The sequence below is a fragment of the Mesoplodon bidens genome (assembly GCF_964165515.1).
Source record: "Mesoplodon bidens genome assembly, chromosome: 9".
In the NCBI taxonomy this organism is placed as follows: Eukaryota; Metazoa; Chordata; class Mammalia; order Artiodactyla; family Ziphiidae; genus Mesoplodon; species Mesoplodon bidens.
The window spans coordinates 50327501-50346004 of NC_138166.1; the positions used below are offsets into that span (position 1 = coordinate 50327501).

Sequence of the window (18504 nt, forward strand, 5' to 3'; positions counted from 1 at the left end):
AGGGCTCGATCCCGTGTCCCCTGCATTGGCAGGTGGATTCTTAACCACTGTGCCACCAGGGAAGTCTGAGACCCAGGTATCTTATTCCTTCTGTTAGTTTTGACATTCTGCACCCTCTTGGCCTGTGTTTCCTCATCTGTAAAACAACTGCATAGAACCAGATAATCTCTAAAGCTCCCCATATTTATAAAAGTCCATAATTTTGCCATGGAGAAATTTTTTTCTTTCTTTCTTTCTTGGCTTGTATGATGAACAATAGAGTAATTTGAAGAATTTTTGAGCTATTGTTTCTCATTTATTTCATGGTAACTCTGCTACTTTTGACCTTTTAGCCAGATATCAGAAAAGTAATTTTATTTTTCCTACATTCTTTTTGTAGAGTTAGTCCATACTGGGGAGGATTGAAAAACACATACCTTCAGTGAGGCAGTAATGCATGCATATTGCTTTTTTCCCCTAGAACAAAATTAAGAATTTGATTTAACATATTTAATTTTTAAAACTTCCTTTTCAGAATTGATGGTCAGGATTGTCTCGTTAACTTAGTGGAGCAGACTGAAGAAAAGTATATGAGTGATGGAAGAAAAAAAACTTGAAGGAGAAAAAAGCTTTTATAATTCTTGTTTTTGAAATGGTGATTTTTTTCTTGTTAAAAATTGATAAGTTCTCATTGTAGAAAGTTCAGACAGGCAAATAGCAGAAAACACAATTCCATAATTTCATCACCTAGAGCTAGCCACTGTTAGCATCTTGATTTATCTTTCTACCATTTTGTTTACATATGTGGAATCATACTGTACATATTCTTTTGAAGCCTGAATTTTCTTTTAATAATATATCATGAATGCCTTTCCATGTTCAATAAATATGAATCTGTATCATCATTTTAAGGGCCACATTATATCTATGTGTGTGTGTGTGTGTGTGTATATGTATGTATATGTTTGTTTGTTTGTTTGTTTTTCCAGATGACTCTTCAAAAAAGCTTTTTACCAGTTTCTACTCCTACAGTCATGTGGGCCCATTTTCACAAACGCTCACAAATGTTGTGCCATTTTATCATTTAAACATTTTTGTTACCCAGTTTGAGGGGCTTAAATAGTATATCACTGATGGTTTCATTTATGTTTCTTTAAGTTATTACGATAGTTTAACATTTTTTCCTATGCTTATGGTCGTTTATGTTTCCTTAAAAGGAACTAACTTCAGTGGTTGTTTTATTAGATAATAACCTAATCATAAGTAACCGAGTGAATTAGTGCTGGGATAGCTTTATTCACCTAGTAAGGATGTGATTATGAAAGATTTTTGGCTTACAGTGTAGGTAAAATTTGGTTGGTTTTTTTCTAAGACCCAGCAGACAGTCTTCATCACAGACGGCTGCCTAGTTTTGGCTGATTCGTCATTTTTCCTCAAGAGAGGCCCAAAGCTGGAGAACAGGGCTTTTACAGGTCAGAAATGGAGACAGAACTGAATGTTGAAAGTTGGCCAGAATGTTCGTGCACTCATTCTGACTCAGGCCAGAGCTGCTCACTTTGCTTTCAAAAATATCATTTAAGTCATATATTTCTGAGATTGAAATATCTTTGTCAAGCTCTGTTGGGTGTGTCATTTTCTAGCTAGTCAAGGGAAGGACATAAGAGAAAAGGGTCTAGGAGATCAACAGTCTTCAGCTTTATTTTATTTTTCCTGTGAATTTTCTGAACATTTTTTTCAGCCCAGGATGGAACACATATATACTGGTATAGCCAAGTTAAACAAAGACATTTAGGAGTTGGCATTACCACAATACCTGTCAGTAGTGTGTCTCATTTGCCACAGAGAGGTCTCTTGCCCCAAAGGCTGTGCTACATACAGAGGTAGGATTGCACAATGGTAAGGAAATCAGACTTGGGAGCCAGACAGCCTGATTTCAGATCCCATCTTCACCACTTACAGTGCCTGGGCCTTAGGCAAAGTACTAAACCTCTCTATGACTGTTTCTTTCCTCTTTTTGTTTTGAAACAGCTTTATTGAAATATACTTTACATACTATCAAATTCACCCATATAAGTATACAGTTCAGTGGTTTTTAGTATATTTATGAGTTGTGCAGCTATCACCATGATCTTACATTTTATTACCCTAAAAAGAAACCCAGTACCCATTAGCAGTCATTCTTCATTCCTTCCCCTCCTTCCTCTCCCACCACCCCCGGCCCTAGGCAACCACTAATCTACTTTCTGTCTCTATGGATCTGCCTATTCTGGAGGTTTCATGTAAAAGGAATTATGAACTATGTGGCCTTTTGTGATTGGTTTCTTTCACTTACCATAAACTTTTCAAGGTTTATTCATGTCATAGCATGTATGTGTACTTCATTCCTTTTGTTACTAAATAATATTCCGCTATATGGATAATACCATGTTATGTTTATCCATCTATCAATCGATAAGACGTTTGGGTTGTTTCTGTTTTTGGCTATTATGAATGATGCTGCAATGAACATTTGTATACATACGTCTGTTTCTTCATCTGTAAGAACGAGTACCATTTCATAGCGTTGTTTTGAGCACTAAAAAGGTCAAAATACATAGAAGGAGCTAGTGGGGAGCAAACTAACAAATGTTAGTGAGTAAATGTGATATATTAGTGTGTGAGTCCTCATGTAACAGCAGTTAGCAGATTTGGCTTCCTCAGCGTGCCATGCTTTCCTAATGACACCTCTGAGGATCCTCTCTTTTACTTTGCTCCCAACTTTTCCCTGAGTTATAATTTTGAAAAGTTTAATTCATTCAGTAGACATTGAACATCTACAGTGTGTTAGACACTGTACTAGATGCTCTAGAGAGTTAAAAGAAAAGAGTAAAAAAGTATGGAGTGGGACTTCCAGTTTAAGGCTGTCTTTAGGTTGCTAATCTGTAATCTCTGATCTGCCAGTAGCGTTGATGACTTGGGGCCCCTGAACCCCACCCTCACACCAAATGTCACAGGTTTATGAATCGTTTAATCCATTCACTCTTATCAGGCCCTTATGTTGACCCATGTATCTGTGTTTGTGAAGCTAACTGTTGTGTAAGGAAAAGGCTAAAACTAAGGTAATCATGTCTAGGTGGAGCCTTCACCGGGTGCAAGAGTAATGTCTCATTCCTGCACTGTAGCTGGGGTTGGTGAATGGTGTTTATTCTAATCAAGACATGATGGTCCCGAATTTTCTCAGCAGATTTCTTCTTTTTATAGAGTTGACTTTATGTTGTTTCTGAACTTAGAAAACTATTTGGTATCGGAACTGGACTCAGCAGAAGTGTCAAGTCTTTATCTACCTGCCTCTGTTTTCTTTCTCTTGACTTTGCAGAGATGGTGATCCACGTGGTGACTCAGAATATTTTGCCCCTGATACCATTCTCTTCCCTATAAGAGAACAAGTAGGTTTCTGTGACTTCCTCCTGTGTTTTAGCTCTGAAGTAATGTTTCCTTTTTTCCCATAATAGTATATACTTAGCATAACAAAATGATGTTACTACCTCATTCTTCTCTCTGCCTTTGATTCAGATAAAATGCATTAGCAGGGCTTCCCTGGTGGTGCAGCGGTTGAGAGTCCGCCCGCCGATGCAGGGGACACAGGTTCGTGCCCCGGTCCGGGAAGATCCCACATGATGCGGAGCGGCTGGGCCTGTGAGCCATGGCCGCTGAGCCTACGCGTCCGGAGCCTGTGCTCCGCGATGGGAGAGGCCACAACAGTGAGAGGCCCGCGTACCGCAAAAAAAAAAAAAAAAAAAAAAAAAAAAAAGCATTAGCAGTTTGAAGGATTGTGCTTGAAATATGAGTGCCTCCAGTGCTTGCTATAGGACTATGAAAGAAGTTTGAATTCTGTTATTTAATGTCCATTTCAGGAATTCATCTTGAATATGAACAGAGCAGTATACAGTATCCTATATACCTATTAAGACAGCCCAAATAGCTTATTTGGGGCCCAGCTTATAGTGCACCAGTTTTACACTACCCTATGATAGCAGTGTGTTTCCATATACACAAGTTTTTACTGTTTGCTCTATTTTAAATATTTACTGTAGTGCAAGTCACATCTTGTAAACTTGCCCAATATGGGGGATTCCCATTTTATTTGTAAAACACTTTTTGGTTAATGGATGCAAAAATATTAACTCATAGATCCATATTGCCAGGTACATGTAGATAGAAGCTGAAATGAGATTAGTAGAAACTCTAAAGATGAACTGGAAGAAGATGAACTATGAAACTTTCTTATGAACACTCTTTTTAAGGCTATAAGGAATAAAATGAGTTAGTAAATAAAAGATGTTGGCTTTGCATTCCCTCGTCAGATTGTGGTAGCCTTCAGTGTAACAACAGTATGATCACAAAGGGGTTTCCCTGCTTTGAGGTTACTACTTATGGGGCATCCCTGTGCATTTCCACTTTTCAACAACAGCTAGTGGAAGGGGGGTTGCTTAACGAGGGGTTTTGGGAGAACAGATCTCTGAGCATTGGACTCAACCTTTAACTAAACTCAGTACCTTTGTATGATTTTTTTTTTTTTTTTCCGGTACGCGGGCCTCTCACCGTTGTGGCCTCTCCCGTTGTGGAGCACAGGCTCCGGACGCACAGGCTCAGCGGCCATGGCTCACGGGCCCAGCCGCTCCGCGGCACGTGTGATCTTCCCAGACTGGGGCACGAACCCGTGTCCCCTGCATCGGCAGGCGAACTCTCAACCAGTGCGCCACCAGGGAAGACCCTTTGTGTGATTTTTAAATGATTCTCCTTGCCTCCTCACTTCTCCTTACCCAGGCCTTTCCGATGCTATAGGTTCCATATTCCCATTTGCAATGAGCTTGTCTCTCTTGCTTTCTTTCTCTACTTTTTCTCCATAAAATGCCTCTGTGGTCAGACAAGGAACCACAAGGAGGAATCCTGGGAAGAGGCCGCATGGCTCCTTAGGAGAGATTAATTATTCGGCTCTGCTGCTGTCAATTACTCTTTTCCAGCCAGCACGCTCATGGAGAAACCTCTTAAGGCGAATAGTCTCCCAGCAAGTCAGGGAACTGGTATAGTCACCTGGAGGAAACTCCTACTAATTAAGCTATGTGCTTGAGCTTAATTCAGTTTGTCTAATATATAAGATGTATTTGAGGTCAGATATTGATGTTTAAAGTCTTTTAATTATTTCAAAATGTTTATAGATATCTTAGGACTATTTTTTGTTGTAAGTAATAAAACCCAACTCAAACTGGGTAAGCACAAAAGCAACATTACTGGCTCACGTAAGTAATAAATCCAGGGGTAGGTTGGGCACAAGTGGGTCCAGGCGCTTAAATGATGTCATCCGGAATCTCTTGCCTATCATCTCTCTGCTCTGGCTCTCTTCAGTGTTGGCTGCATTCCATGGTCGGCTCTACAGTGGTGGCAGAGATGGCCACCAGCAGCTGCGGCTAATCTGTTGCCAGTTTGGTAATCCCAGAATAAAGAGAGCTCTACTTTCCCAGAAGATCTAGTAAAATTCCTGGGACCAATTCTCATGGTCCTATCCATCCCTAAATCAGTCATTGTCACTCTGTCCAGGGTAGGTTACGTGCCATCCTGCGCATGTACCCCACGAATATATTGCCTGAGTGTATGGGGTAGGAGTGGTTCCTCAACAAGAAATGAGGATATGGTTTCCAGAAGAGAGAATGGATCTTGGAAAGGTCGACATCACAAGTGTCTACTGTAATAGGATGTAGAATGAATTTACTTTGATGTTGATATATAAAGTTTCACATAGTGTTTGTAGAATTAATTTGGAATTAATACATAGCCATGTATCACTGCTTGTAGTTTTACATGTCAGTTGTATCTCCCCCCAACTGGATGTGAAGCTCTTAAAAATGGTACCCATCTTAGATCTGTTTTAATCTCTAAAACCAAGTACAGTGCCTGCACAGTACAGTGCCCATACTGATAAATGTTTACAGGTACTGCTGAAATGGCGATTTCCTTCTAGCAGCAGGTTCATTATTGTTAGTGGCAAATACTTCTGGAATTACACCATTCAGTGCTGGTTGAGAATAAGTGCACACACACTCCTTATTTAATGAGCAAAAGGAGAATACCCTGGCCAGTATCCAGTAGTGTAGGGTTATTGGGAGGTGTGAACATAAATTTGGTAGATGCAAACTGTAGCCAAAGAATGTGCTTCATGGACTATAGAGGAAGAGATTAGAGATTTTTAAAAAATTCTTGTCAATTCTGAAGACTGCCTGTAGTTCAAATAAAATTTTGTTTAGCACCCTTCCGCAGCTGTGCCAGACATCTCACAGATCTTGAACTATTTAATGTCCAAACATTCAAGAGCATGAAAAAAAGGGACAGGAAAAAAATCCTTATAGAACTTCCTGTGACAGTCAGAGTTTAATCACCGCAAGTAATGCAGATTTCCCTTTTATTATAACCACAATAGAAAGGCAGGGCTTGTGTTTACAGAGCATGTTGTTTGGGAGAACTTTGTAAATTGTAATCTTTGGAAATCCCAAACCTTATTGGATGTAATCCCATCCATTAGATGAAGACAACTTGCCTATGCAATAGATCCAGAATAGCAAGTTAAATGGAGAACATGAACAGGAAGCAGTCATTCCGAATTACAATGGGTAGGATGCAGAGTTAATTCATGGAGATATTTTGTTATGAGATAATTACATCACTAGGACAGCTGGAAAGCTGAGTGTTGTGCTGGACCGCAGTGCTTGCTCTCTGCCCTGCAGCTGGGGGGTCAGGACAATAGAGACAGGGAGAGGACTTATTTTATGGGATAGTTAGGGGCTTGGCTGACTTAATTGTAAAATGATAATGACCTATCTGCCTTTTTTGGATTTTGTTTTGCGCAGCTAAACTGGATTCGTAGACTCAGTGAATGCTGAGAACCACTTTTCACTTCTACTTTTTGAACCTTCACTTGGATCGCGTTAAGCTAAGCTCTAATGGATAAATTTTGAATGGTAGTTTTCATTTCCTCTAAAAGTCATCTGAGATACTTTTGTTCATCCTCAACACAATGTGATTATATTTCTCTTATGGAACTGTAGTTATGCAGTCACTGAAATGGTATTTTTGTCAGTTTACTGAATACCAAAAAAAATAAAATGGTTTTAGAAAGCTTTAAGATGTTGGTTGACACAAGGAATCAGACAGTTGAAGTTATTTCCCAGGTTTTAGTTTCAAATGTTCAGACCTGTCTGGCTCTTTTGTTTTGCAAGTTATAGAGGTTATAGGTAGCTTGACCACATTCCTCATTGATTTATATAAATATATTACAGATTGTTAACCTCCTGCCAAACACCAGGGGTTTCATTCAGTTCTTGTTTAGTTCGGTTGCTTTATGTGAGACTTATTGGTTTTATTACAGCATCTATCTTCTCTTTATTGCCCACTGAAGTGATTATTATTTGCTTTGGGATGATTCCAGATAGAGTCATTGTAGACAAGAAAGCATCAAAAATATTATGTTCTAAAATTCCTAAGATTAGTATTTATAGCTGTTGATTCAAAATGCATTTTCTACCCATTATGACTAATGTAATTTAATTTTACTATGATAATGTTTACTAAGCAATTAAGTCAGACTAAATTTCATATTTAGTATAGAGTAATATTTCCCAAAATGTCTTCTGTACGGTACTGGGTCTGTTGGATGTTGACGGCCAGCACTGGAGCCCAAAACCTACAGGTTCTTCTAGGACTTTTACTTCCCTCGATGTCACTTTTGAATTTCTAAGGAGACAGTAATAGGCTCCATTTCCCAAATAAAATTAATAATGGCACCTTAAAAAAATAAAAAGCATTATCTCCTTGAACCAGCATGAGCCACTTCTACTAAACACCATTCTTTTTGTAGCCTAGAAGAATATATAATTATATACACTAAAATTTATACAAGAATATTCTACTCTGTGTCTCTTTAAATGTGTGTCTTTAAAAATCCACTTAAAAAAATTGCCAATTAAAATTAGTGCCTTTTCTCCATGGCTTATCATTTGGGACAATTAACAGGGGCTCCAGGGAGCTCACCTTTGCATATCTCAGGTGTGGAGTCCAGGTGCTGCAGGCAGCAACAGTGAATCTTAATAAATAGAAGAGAGTGATATAAGAGTGATATAACTTTGAGAAAAATAACTTGGGTGGGTTAGATGTTATTCTTGCATTGTGTCATACAGAGTGTTTGAAAATGGTTTCAGTGAGATGAAGCAACATAGCATGCTGCCAGGGCTGTTAGGTAACTAACAACGGTTTGGGAGCAAGTGACCCTTCGGTTTAGCAGTGTTTTATGATCACTTCATTCTCCAGCTATGTCTCTGTCAAAAACTTTTTTCTTTTGGAAATTACTAAAACGTCTTATGTATTACAAACCATAAGTGTAGTAAGAACTGGAGTTACTAGTTCTTTACTGACTGGAGGCAGTGATAAGCAATATTTTTTTTTTTTTTTTTTTTTTTTTTTTTGCGGTACGCGGGCCTCCCACCGCTGCGGCCTCTCCCGTTGCGGAGCACAGGCTCCGGACGCGCAGGCTCAGCGGCCATGGCTCACAGGCCTAACCACTCCGCGGCATGTGGGATCTTCCCGGACCGGGGCACGAACCCGTGTCCCCTGCATCGGCAGGCGGACTCACAACCACTGCGCCACCAGGGAAGCCCAGCAATATTTTTTTTATTAAGGAAATGTATTACTTATAATAGAAAACATTTTGAAAGTAATGTTTAAGAAGCACAGCTGTAATGATGCAGTTCCCATGTTTGTATTTGATTTTGCTACAGGCCATTTTTGGTTCATTACTGTTTCATTTTATCACAAAAAAAAGAAGCAACAGATATAAAGAAGCTTGGTAATTGTGGAACTCCTTTTTCTTCTTCAAAAGGAAGAAAAAATATTCCATTGTATATATTTGCCACATCTTCTTTATCCATTCATCTGTCAATGGACACTTAGGTTGCTTCCATGTCCTGGCTATTGTAAATAGTGCTGCAATGAACATTGTGGTACATGACTCTTTTTGAATTATGGTTTTCTCAGGATATATGCCCAGTAGTGGGATTGCTGGGTCATATGGTAGTTCTGTTTTTAGTTTTTTAAGGAACCTCCATACTGTTCTCCATAGTGGCTGTATCAGTTTACATTCCCACCAACAGTGCAAGAGGGTTCCCTTTTCTCCATACCCTCTCCAGCATTTATTGTTTGTAGATTTTTTGATGATGGCCATTCTGACTGTGTGAGGTGATACCTCATTGTAGTTTTGATTTGCATTTCTCTAATGATCAGTGATGTTGAGCCCAGCCATAAAAAGAAACGAAATTGAGTTATTTGTAGTGAGGTAGATGGACCTAGAGTCTGTCATACAGAGTGAAGTAAGTCAGAAAGAGAAAAACAAATACCATATGCTAACACATATACATGGGATCTAAAAAAAAAAAAGGTTCTGATGAACCTAGGGGCAGAACAGAAATAAAGACACAGACGTAGAGAATGGACTTGAGGACATTGGGAGGGGGAAGGGTAAGCTGGGACGAAGGGAGAGGTGGCATGGACATATATACACTACCAAATGTAAAATAGATAGCTAGTGGGAAGCAGCCACATAGCACAGGGAGATCAGCTCGGTGCTTTGTGACCACCTAGAGGGGTGGGTTAAGGAGGGTGGGAGGGAGATGCAAGAGGAAGGGGATATGGGGATATACGTATGCATATAGCTGATTCACTTTGTTATACAGCAGAAACTAACACAACACTGTAAAGCAATTATACTCCAATAAAGATGTTTAAAAAAAAGGAAGAAAAGAGTAAAGCTGTCAAAGTATGCGGGTTTAATGGAAAGAAGATGGTTCAAAGGAGCCTATGAATAAATGGTAGTTACCTCGAATTACCAAATTGAAAGAGTTGTTTTCATAAACTTCCCAGGTTTCAGATCCACGCATGATAGCAATCATATTTTTCACAGTACGGCATGCATATGATTTATGGCGTTATTTTTAATAAATTTGTTAGGAGTTTTTACTTTGTCAGAATAATTTTTCAGAATAAGTCACGTTAGTGATACTCGAAGACTTAAGAAATTTAGAAAAAGTTAAGTTTATAAGTAGATAATTAAAACTTAGAAGTCAGAATATTTGGAAGTAGACAAACGTAAGGAAGAAATTCTGTTGATCTTAATTGATTTTAATGGAGTTGTAGAACTCACCCCAGACTGCCCAAAATTAAAAAGGAATTTGGACCTGGCTATAAAGTATGTGTGGTTGGTGGTGGTGGTGTTCACCCCATCTGATTTAACTTAATTATGGTGTTCTTTAGTTTCTTTTAAAGTTTACTTTAGATTAACACTGATGTACCAAAGGTTTTGGAGCCCATTTAGCCCAGAGATGCAGTAGACTGACATGGTGAACCAGCTAGGCATTAAAAATTTAAGAGGTAATGTGCAAAGTGGATAACTGAGAGTCAACCCTGCATTTCAGTAACTGGGTTATATGCACATTTATAGTTAGTTTCTTTGAAGAAGGTGTTTTTTATTTTAAAAAATGAAAGAAAGTAATATGAATAGCACTTTTATTAGCCCTTTCTTAGTATTTATATTACATTCTTGTCAAGGAATTTATTTACAGCTTGTTTATGGGTGGTGTATTTAACTCTTTAAATGTTTGGTGAGCATCTCATGTGCCAGATAGTATGTATCCTTTGTCTGTTGAAGCTAAAGGAAATTCTGTCCTTTGGCTTGAAAATTCTTTTGACTACTGAGGCTTTGTTCTTAAAACTTAAATTTTGAATTAGTTGTAGGATTTTATGGAAGGAATTGAATTCTCCCATCCAAACATAATTATAAAGTTTGTCAATCTGCCTTTATCATCTTAGGGCAATATAGTTTACCAATGCAATTTCTGCCCCCCTCCCAAAAGTTAAAATTTCACAGTTTTTATTAGCATGATATTTGGAATTTTAAAACTAAGAATTCATGCCCATTCCTGGGAAACGATTTGATTCACCAGGATGAGAAGGCTTTCTTAGAAATAAACCAAATTTCTCCATATTCCATTATAGTTATTTTCATAGGCATAATTATAAGACCTTAAATTCCAGGAAAATAAATTGCAGAGTCCAGCATCTCCAAAAAATGCTCAATCTGTCTCTTTAATAATTCTTGACCTGTGAGCTAAGAACCATATTTTTCCTAGAGGCTGCAGTTTTTGAAACTATCTCTATCAGCAAATTCTACCTAAGATCTTAACTAAGGAGCCCTCCAAGCAGGCATTCTCATGTTGCTTTCTCTTTGCCACTGTGGATTTTGTCACCACTTAACCAAGCGCTCTGCCCCTGAGCTTTCATATCGATATTAAAGTATCAGATCCTATTAGGTATCCTTACGTATTATCACAAGGAATGATCAAACCTGTCCTTTTTTCCCCCTAATTACGTGATCAAATTGAGGGATATGTGTAAGACTTACAGGTTACTTCTTCGCTTATTACCACCTGCTTAATACCTCTTTTTTTTTTTTTCCTTTTAGGTTGTTTGATGTGTGCACAGTGTCACGAACAGACAGAGAAACCAAACTAACATTAGTGTTTGAACATGTTGATCAAGACTTGACCACTTATTTGGATAAAGTTCCAGAGCCTGGAGTGCCCACTGAAACCATAAAGGTACTAAGAATCATCTCTCTGCCTGGTCAAACAGTCACACTGTTATATAAACAATGGCACTCTTTCCTTATGAAAATTGCCAAAATTAGAGCCTTTGGAACTCAATATATAGTTAAATATATCTAGTATGACTAAGTGGGATGTTTATAGAATGGGGTATATTCTAGTTCACTAATTTTAGGGCTCAGTGGAAAAAACCCTTTAGTTCTAATACATGTTAAAATTATTGGAAAATATCTATTTGTACGTTATCTGGCCCTAAGCTTAGACAGTATAGTGTAGTAAGTATAGCTCAGCCTTTTTCTGATCGTTTGTGGACTCTGAGGGTTATAATTTAAAACATCATTCATGAGTATATTGAATATTGTAATTGTATACTGGTCCTAGGACATACCTATGCTATGTAAATCTGAAATATTGATTGTTAGGCCCTTCTTTCTCCATTTTCTTCTCATTCGTAAAACATTTATAGGAAGCCTAAGTGTCAGGTACCATCCCAAACTCTTGGGATTCAAAGATGACTTAAGACTCCTTGGAGGTCAGCAAGCTAGATGCACTGTATTGACTAGAGGTCCTTTCTTCCTTTAGGTCTAATGGGAAGAGCTACTTACAAAGCTCTGTTGGTCTTACTTTGTTCTGCTTAATTGAACTTCCCAGTCGATCTTGTAGATCTGTGCATATCATGGGCAGGTTTTCACAAAGATCTATTGGTTTTTTTGTTTGTTTGTTTGTTTTTTGCAGTATGCGGGCCTCTCACTGTTGTGGCCTCTCCCGTTGCGGAGCACAGGCTCCGGACGCACAAGCTCATAGGCCATGGCTCACGGGCCCAGCCGCTCCACGGCATGTGGGATACTCCCGGACCGGGGCACAAACCCGTGTCCCCTGCATCGGCAGGCGGACTCTCAACCAGTGCGCCACCAGGGAAGCCCACTAAGATCTGTATGTTTTTGTGAATTAGGTGAAACAGACTCCTTACCTTATCATTCATTGTGTAGAAATGAGTTCTAGAGTTCAGCATCATTTTAGATAGGAGTTAATAGCTGAAAACAGTTTATCTCCTGAACAGAGTAAATGTCTTTTAGTGATAGCTAGGTGGTGTTCCCAGATACTGATACATTTAGAACTTGATGTATTGAATGATTTATTTCTTTGGTTTTAGACTAATGTAGAATTTATTTTCTCCTATCTGCCTTTCATAAAAGAATATGGTGCTCAGAAATGGTCTCATTGCTTCCTGAGCAGTTTCAAGGACCGTAAGGCCCTTTAAACGTAGGTATTCCTAATTACCTGTTCTTGGTCCTTTTCTCTTCTATCTCTGCATCCCTTTTTTCACTCAAATTCTATTCCAATCCTGTGGCTTCAGTTCTTTCCTTTATGAGTTTGTCCAAATACCATGTTCAGCATGCAGGGCAGAGTATAGCCCTGTTTTGTGTACTCTGCTTTCTGGCCAGATTGGGCTAATCCCCATCCTCTTACTGTGGCTCGTAATTTCCTACCTCCATGGGCTTCCTTCTCATTGCCATTCCTTTGCCACCCCGCCCAATAACTCTCTGCTTACATTTTTCAAGGCCCACCCCAGATATCATTTGAGCAACCTTTATAGCTGGATATAACCTCATTTGTCTTACAGCTTGTTCTACATCTCTCCCTCTTTATCATATTTTCTACATTTAATTGTGATTATTTGTGTCCATGTCTTACCTATTCATTCATCTTTGTATCCTGACAGTCCCTAATCAGTGATTTATACACATAGGTACTCAATAAATAAGACACATTGCCAACCTTTCTTCAGATATAATTAATTGAAAATTGTTTTTTAAATGACTTCCAACAGCTTAAACACGGACTGTCAAAATAAGCATTAGCGGGGCCTCCCTGGTGGCGCAGTGGTTGAGAGTCCGCCTGCCGATGCAGGGGATACGGGTTCGTGCCCCGGTCTGGGAGGATCCCATATGCCGCGGAGCGGCTGGGCCCGTGAGCCATGGCCGCTGAGCCTGTGCATCCGGAGCCTGTGCTCCGCGACGGGAGAGGCCACAGCAGTGAGAGGCCCGCGTACCGCAAAAAAAAAAAAAAAAAAAAAATAAGCATTAGCTTCTTCTGATCTATTTCTAAGTTCAAAAATTTCATTTGGGGGAGGTCATTTTTTTTAAGCAGCGAAACAAGGTAACCATATATTTATACCCTACGTTGCCACCTACATAGATCTTTCGAGCTTCACATTAAATTCTCCTAGGACGTTAGAGGCTGCTGAGTGGAATCATTTGCAAAAGTATGTGTAGTTAAAATGACTGATAAACCAGAGTGATGTGCTTGAACTAAGGCTTGATCAGGCAAGAGTAGAAAATGAAGTGGGTTGGGGGAAACTCCCAAGGGTGGGAGTAGAGAGGTAAGCAGGATTCAGAGAGGAACAGGCAAAAAGATGGTCACTAAGGTGAGGTGAAGGAGAGGAGCTGGGGGATGGCCAAGCCAAGGTTGGGGAGCGGGGTATTGGTGCTTATCAACAGAAGCTTTTGACAAGGTAACTTGTTAAAAGTATTTCTTGAGTTCTTCATCTATCCAGGGAAAGGGAGTGTCACTTCATCTGTGTTGAACAGGAGATTCTCCTGGAGGCTGTTAAATTTCTTCAGCCATCAGGGGCAACAGCCCCACAGAGGTAGAGGTGGGTGCAAGGGCTGTGGTTATTTAAGGTTTGTGGTTAATAGTGTTTTGATGTTTTCGTAGTAAAATAAAACTGTGGTCAACTGAAATATTTCAGGCGATCAATTTGTATGTTAACGGCTCATTGAACATCTTTTGCTAACTTAAAAGCTAGTCGCAAGACCCTTTTCGTCTTCACCCTTAAATTTTTTTTTAATTGAAGTATAGTTGATTTACAATGTTGTTTTTAGTTTCTGGTGTTCAGCGAAGTGATTCAGTTATTCATATACATATATTCTTTTTCAGATTCTTTCCCATTATAGTTTATTACAAGATATTGAATATAGTTCCCTGTGCTATACAGTAGGACCTTGTTGTTTATCTATTTTATATATAGAAGTTTGTATCTGCTAATACCAAACCTAATTTATCCCCCCCCGCCCCTCTCCCCTTGGGTAACCATAAGTTTTTTATGTCTACGAGTCTGCTTCTGTTTTGTAAATAAGTTCATTTGTATCATGTTTTTTAGATTCCACCCATAAGTGATATCATATGATATTTGTCTTTGTCTGTTTGACTTCACTTAGTATGATAATCTCTAGGTCCATCCATGTTGCTGAAAATGGCAGTAGTTCATTCTTTTTATGGCCGAGTAATATTCCATTGTATATATGTACCACATCTTCTTTATCCATTCATCTGTCGAAGGGCATTTAGGTTGCTCCCATGTCTTGGCTATTGTAAACAGTGCTGCCATGAACACTGGGGTGCATGTATCTTTTCAAATTAGAGTTTTCTTCAGATATATGCCCATTCATCCTTAATTTTTAAAAATTTTCTGAACTGTGCTGATCAACTTTTCTTCCTTATTAAGTATAAGGGTTTTTTTTTTTTTTAGAATTTGTGTTTGAGGTTCTTTAAGGTCATCATTAAAAACATGAATAATCATTTAAAAGCACTATAATACTATCAAATGGATAGTTTTAAGCTGAGTATGTGATTGACATAAATTTATTTTTAATGAACACTTTTATCTTTTGTTTCTAAGTTGACATCTTTTTAAGCACTGGTATGAAGGATAAACAGCTGCTCAGTAGAAAGTTCCAGCTAGTTGAGGCCCTGGTTAATTGAATTTTTCAAGCACACAGCCAGAGAACAGAAATATTTTGTTGTTGTATAGCTCATTTATGAGAAGTCTCAATAGCTATATCAAGTGAATATTGTTATTATGAGGAACCTATTGGGAACATGGATTGGATTCTTTATATAGAATGCTTTGTTGTAATAAGAGTTTTTCTGAATATACTCGTACAAAGGTTAATTGAATATTTACAGGGTGAGTTCTGTGCTAGGCACTTTGAGGACACAAAACTGCATGAATCATGAACCTGCACTTGGGGACCTTAGAATATAAGAGCACACAGAAGCATGTGGGACACTTCTCTATGGTTATTTAAGTAGTTTAGTTGGTGTTTGGTGTTTTCAAGTTTAAAAAACCCAACTTACTTAAGAATAAACACAGTCTCTAGCTGATTCTTTGCATTATGGTACCAAAATGTTTTCTAAAATGTTCTTCAAAATCATAAATACTATTATTTTTTTTTTTTTTTTTTTTTTTTTTTTTTTTTTGCGGTAGGCGGGCCTCTCACTGTTGTGGCCTCTCCCCTTGCAGAGCACAGGCTCCGGATGCGCAGGCTCAGCAGCCATGGCTCACGGGCCTAGCCGCTCTGCGGCATGTGGGATCTTCCCAGACCGGGGCACGAACCCGTGTCCCCTGCATCGGCAGGCGGACTCTCAACCACTGCGCCACCAGGGAAGCCCTATAAATACTATTATTGACACTGTCTTGCATATATCAGAACTTGCCGTGTTGCAAAATAGACAAATAGGTAAAATATTTTAACATGAAATAGGTGTAAAACAGAAAGTCAGGGAAAGACCTCATATTCAGATGGTTTAGGCTGTGGGAATTTTCCTCCACCACCTGTCCCCCACCATGTTTTCTGTGGCACTGTTTACCTGTTGGTCCGCCTCAATTCAGTATATTCGAGCGCACATTCAGGACATAAATTGCATTAGGTGAGCCGTACTTGGGTAAAACTGGGATGCTGCATGGTCTCTGACTAGCTATTACAGAGGTAAACTCTTTCTGTTCAGTACCATTTTCATCAACCTGTTTGTTATAAAAAGAGCCCATGAGGGCTTCCCAGGTGGTTCAGTGGTTAAGACTCCGTGCTTCCACTGCAGGGGGTGTGGGTTCGATCCCTGGTTGGGGAAGTTCCACATGCCACATGGTGCAACCAAAAAAAAAAAGAAAGAAAGAAAGAAAGGAAAGAAACAAACAAAAAAAGAGAGCCCATGATGGGCTTATTTTCCCAGCTTACATATATCACATAACAATTTTTACATGCATTTAAATACCATTCGTTTTTTTTTTTTTTTTGCGGTACGCGGGCCTCTCACTGCTGCGGCCCCCTGCGTCGCGGAGCACAGGCTCCGGACGCGCAGGCCCAGCGGCCACGGCTCACGGGCCCAGCCGCTCCACGGCACGTGGGATCCTCCCGGACCGGGGCACGAACCCGTGCCCCCCACATCGGCAGGCGGACCCCCAACCACTGTGCCACCACGGAAGCCCCCATTTGTTTTTAAAAGTAAAAAAGGCAGAAAACCACCCCTGAAGCCCTAAGTATCTGTGAAGGTTGATAGTTGGGTGAACTCATTAGGGGAAATTCTGTCATTATCATATGGTCTGGACTGAAAATTGTCATTGAAAGGCTTATGAGAATAAAATAAAACCATAGGTGGTTCTTTCCAACATTTTAAAATACACCTATTCTAAAAATAAATAAATACATTTATACGTCTTATTCATACTTCATCTTGAAGTTTTCATCACATTCTTTAATCTCTTTTCTTGATGTCCTGAGATATATTCATTCATGTTGATGGTGACATTTGCATAAAGAAACCTCTTGACTGCTATGCTGTGACGTCAACAAATACTCAAACTTTGCCTCGTAGGCTTATTGTTGCCATATCTTGCTTTCCTATTTCTAGTTCAGAATGTTATTTTTTTTTTCTTTTTTTTTTTGCGGTACATGGGCCTCTCACTGTTGTGGCCTCTCCCATTGCGGAGCACAGGCTCCAGACGCGCAGGCTCAGCGGCCATGGCTCACGGGCCCAGCCGCTCCGCGGCATGTGGGATCTTCCTGGAGCAGGGCACGAACCCGTGTCCCCTGCATCGGCAGGCAGACTCTCAACCACTGCGCCACCAGGGAAGCCCAGATTGTTATTTTTGGATGTACTTAATTGTGGAGGAATGCAGTGCCGTCTGTGTAATTTTAATTTGATCATTTGAAATTCGACATTGTCTTCTTAGACCGCCATGCTTAAACTTATGAGGCAATCATTGACACCTTATGATTGTCTTATTTTTTTCTTTGGGGGTTCATAATACATTTTGAGTACCTGTGTTTATATAGCACCTTTCATTTATGGGGACTTTATGAGAAAAAAAAAAAAGGCTTCCAGATTGTTAGGTTTTCTCTTTCATGCCTTAATCTGCGACCTTATGAGAGAGGATCAGAAAGAACTGTAAACAAATTCCCTCACCTTGTTCCTTAGTCATGTGTAACTGCTACCCAGAAAAAGAACTATATGGCAGGATATATATGGGGAGAGACTCCTGTGTAAAATCTTATGCTTTACATGTTTTCAAAGGTAATGCCCTCTTTTACTAAACTATCATTTGGTACTCAGGCTTCCCTCTCTAGTACGTTCTCTCTCCTAGTATATGACCTGGCTTCTCAACTATATTTTTAACGCTTTGAGAACCTAGTTTCATTCTTTGGACATTCTGTACATGTAACATGCTTTTCACGAATAGAAATTCAAAGGCACTGAAAGCTCACAGAGAACACCAGCTGCCTCTCCAAAGTAGAACACAGTTCTTTCAGCTCAAGACCACATGGCCTCTTTGGATGACTCAGTCTTGGAATAAAAATTATATTTTATTTGCGTATCTCTGTGACAGATGAATTCTATATGGCTTGAGAAGGCCGAAAGACCTCAAGGTTTATGTGTCTGTGTGGGTCATTTTTCTCTGTGAATTAGATTTCATTTTATCTTCGATTGAATGTTTCTTAGAGATTTCTGTTGGTTGTAACATTTTCAGTAAGAGATAAAATGTACTATTAAGTTTATTTTACAA

At 39.2% G+C, this 18504-nt stretch overlaps 1 protein-coding gene across 5 annotated transcripts in view; it reads left to right on the forward strand.

Annotated features, from left to right (window-relative positions):
- The window catches only part of CDK6 (cyclin dependent kinase 6), a 237006-nt gene that overhangs the window by 50320 nt on the left and 168182 nt on the right, over positions 1 to 18504 (forward strand). For all 5 annotated transcript variants that reach the window (XM_081243507.1, XM_081243509.1, XM_081243510.1 and 2 more), the window contains exon 3: positions 11519 to 11654. In XM_081243507.1, the coding sequence (XP_081099633.1) occupies positions 11519 to 11654 (136 nt within the window). The remainder of the gene's footprint in view (positions 1 to 11518; positions 11655 to 18504) is intronic.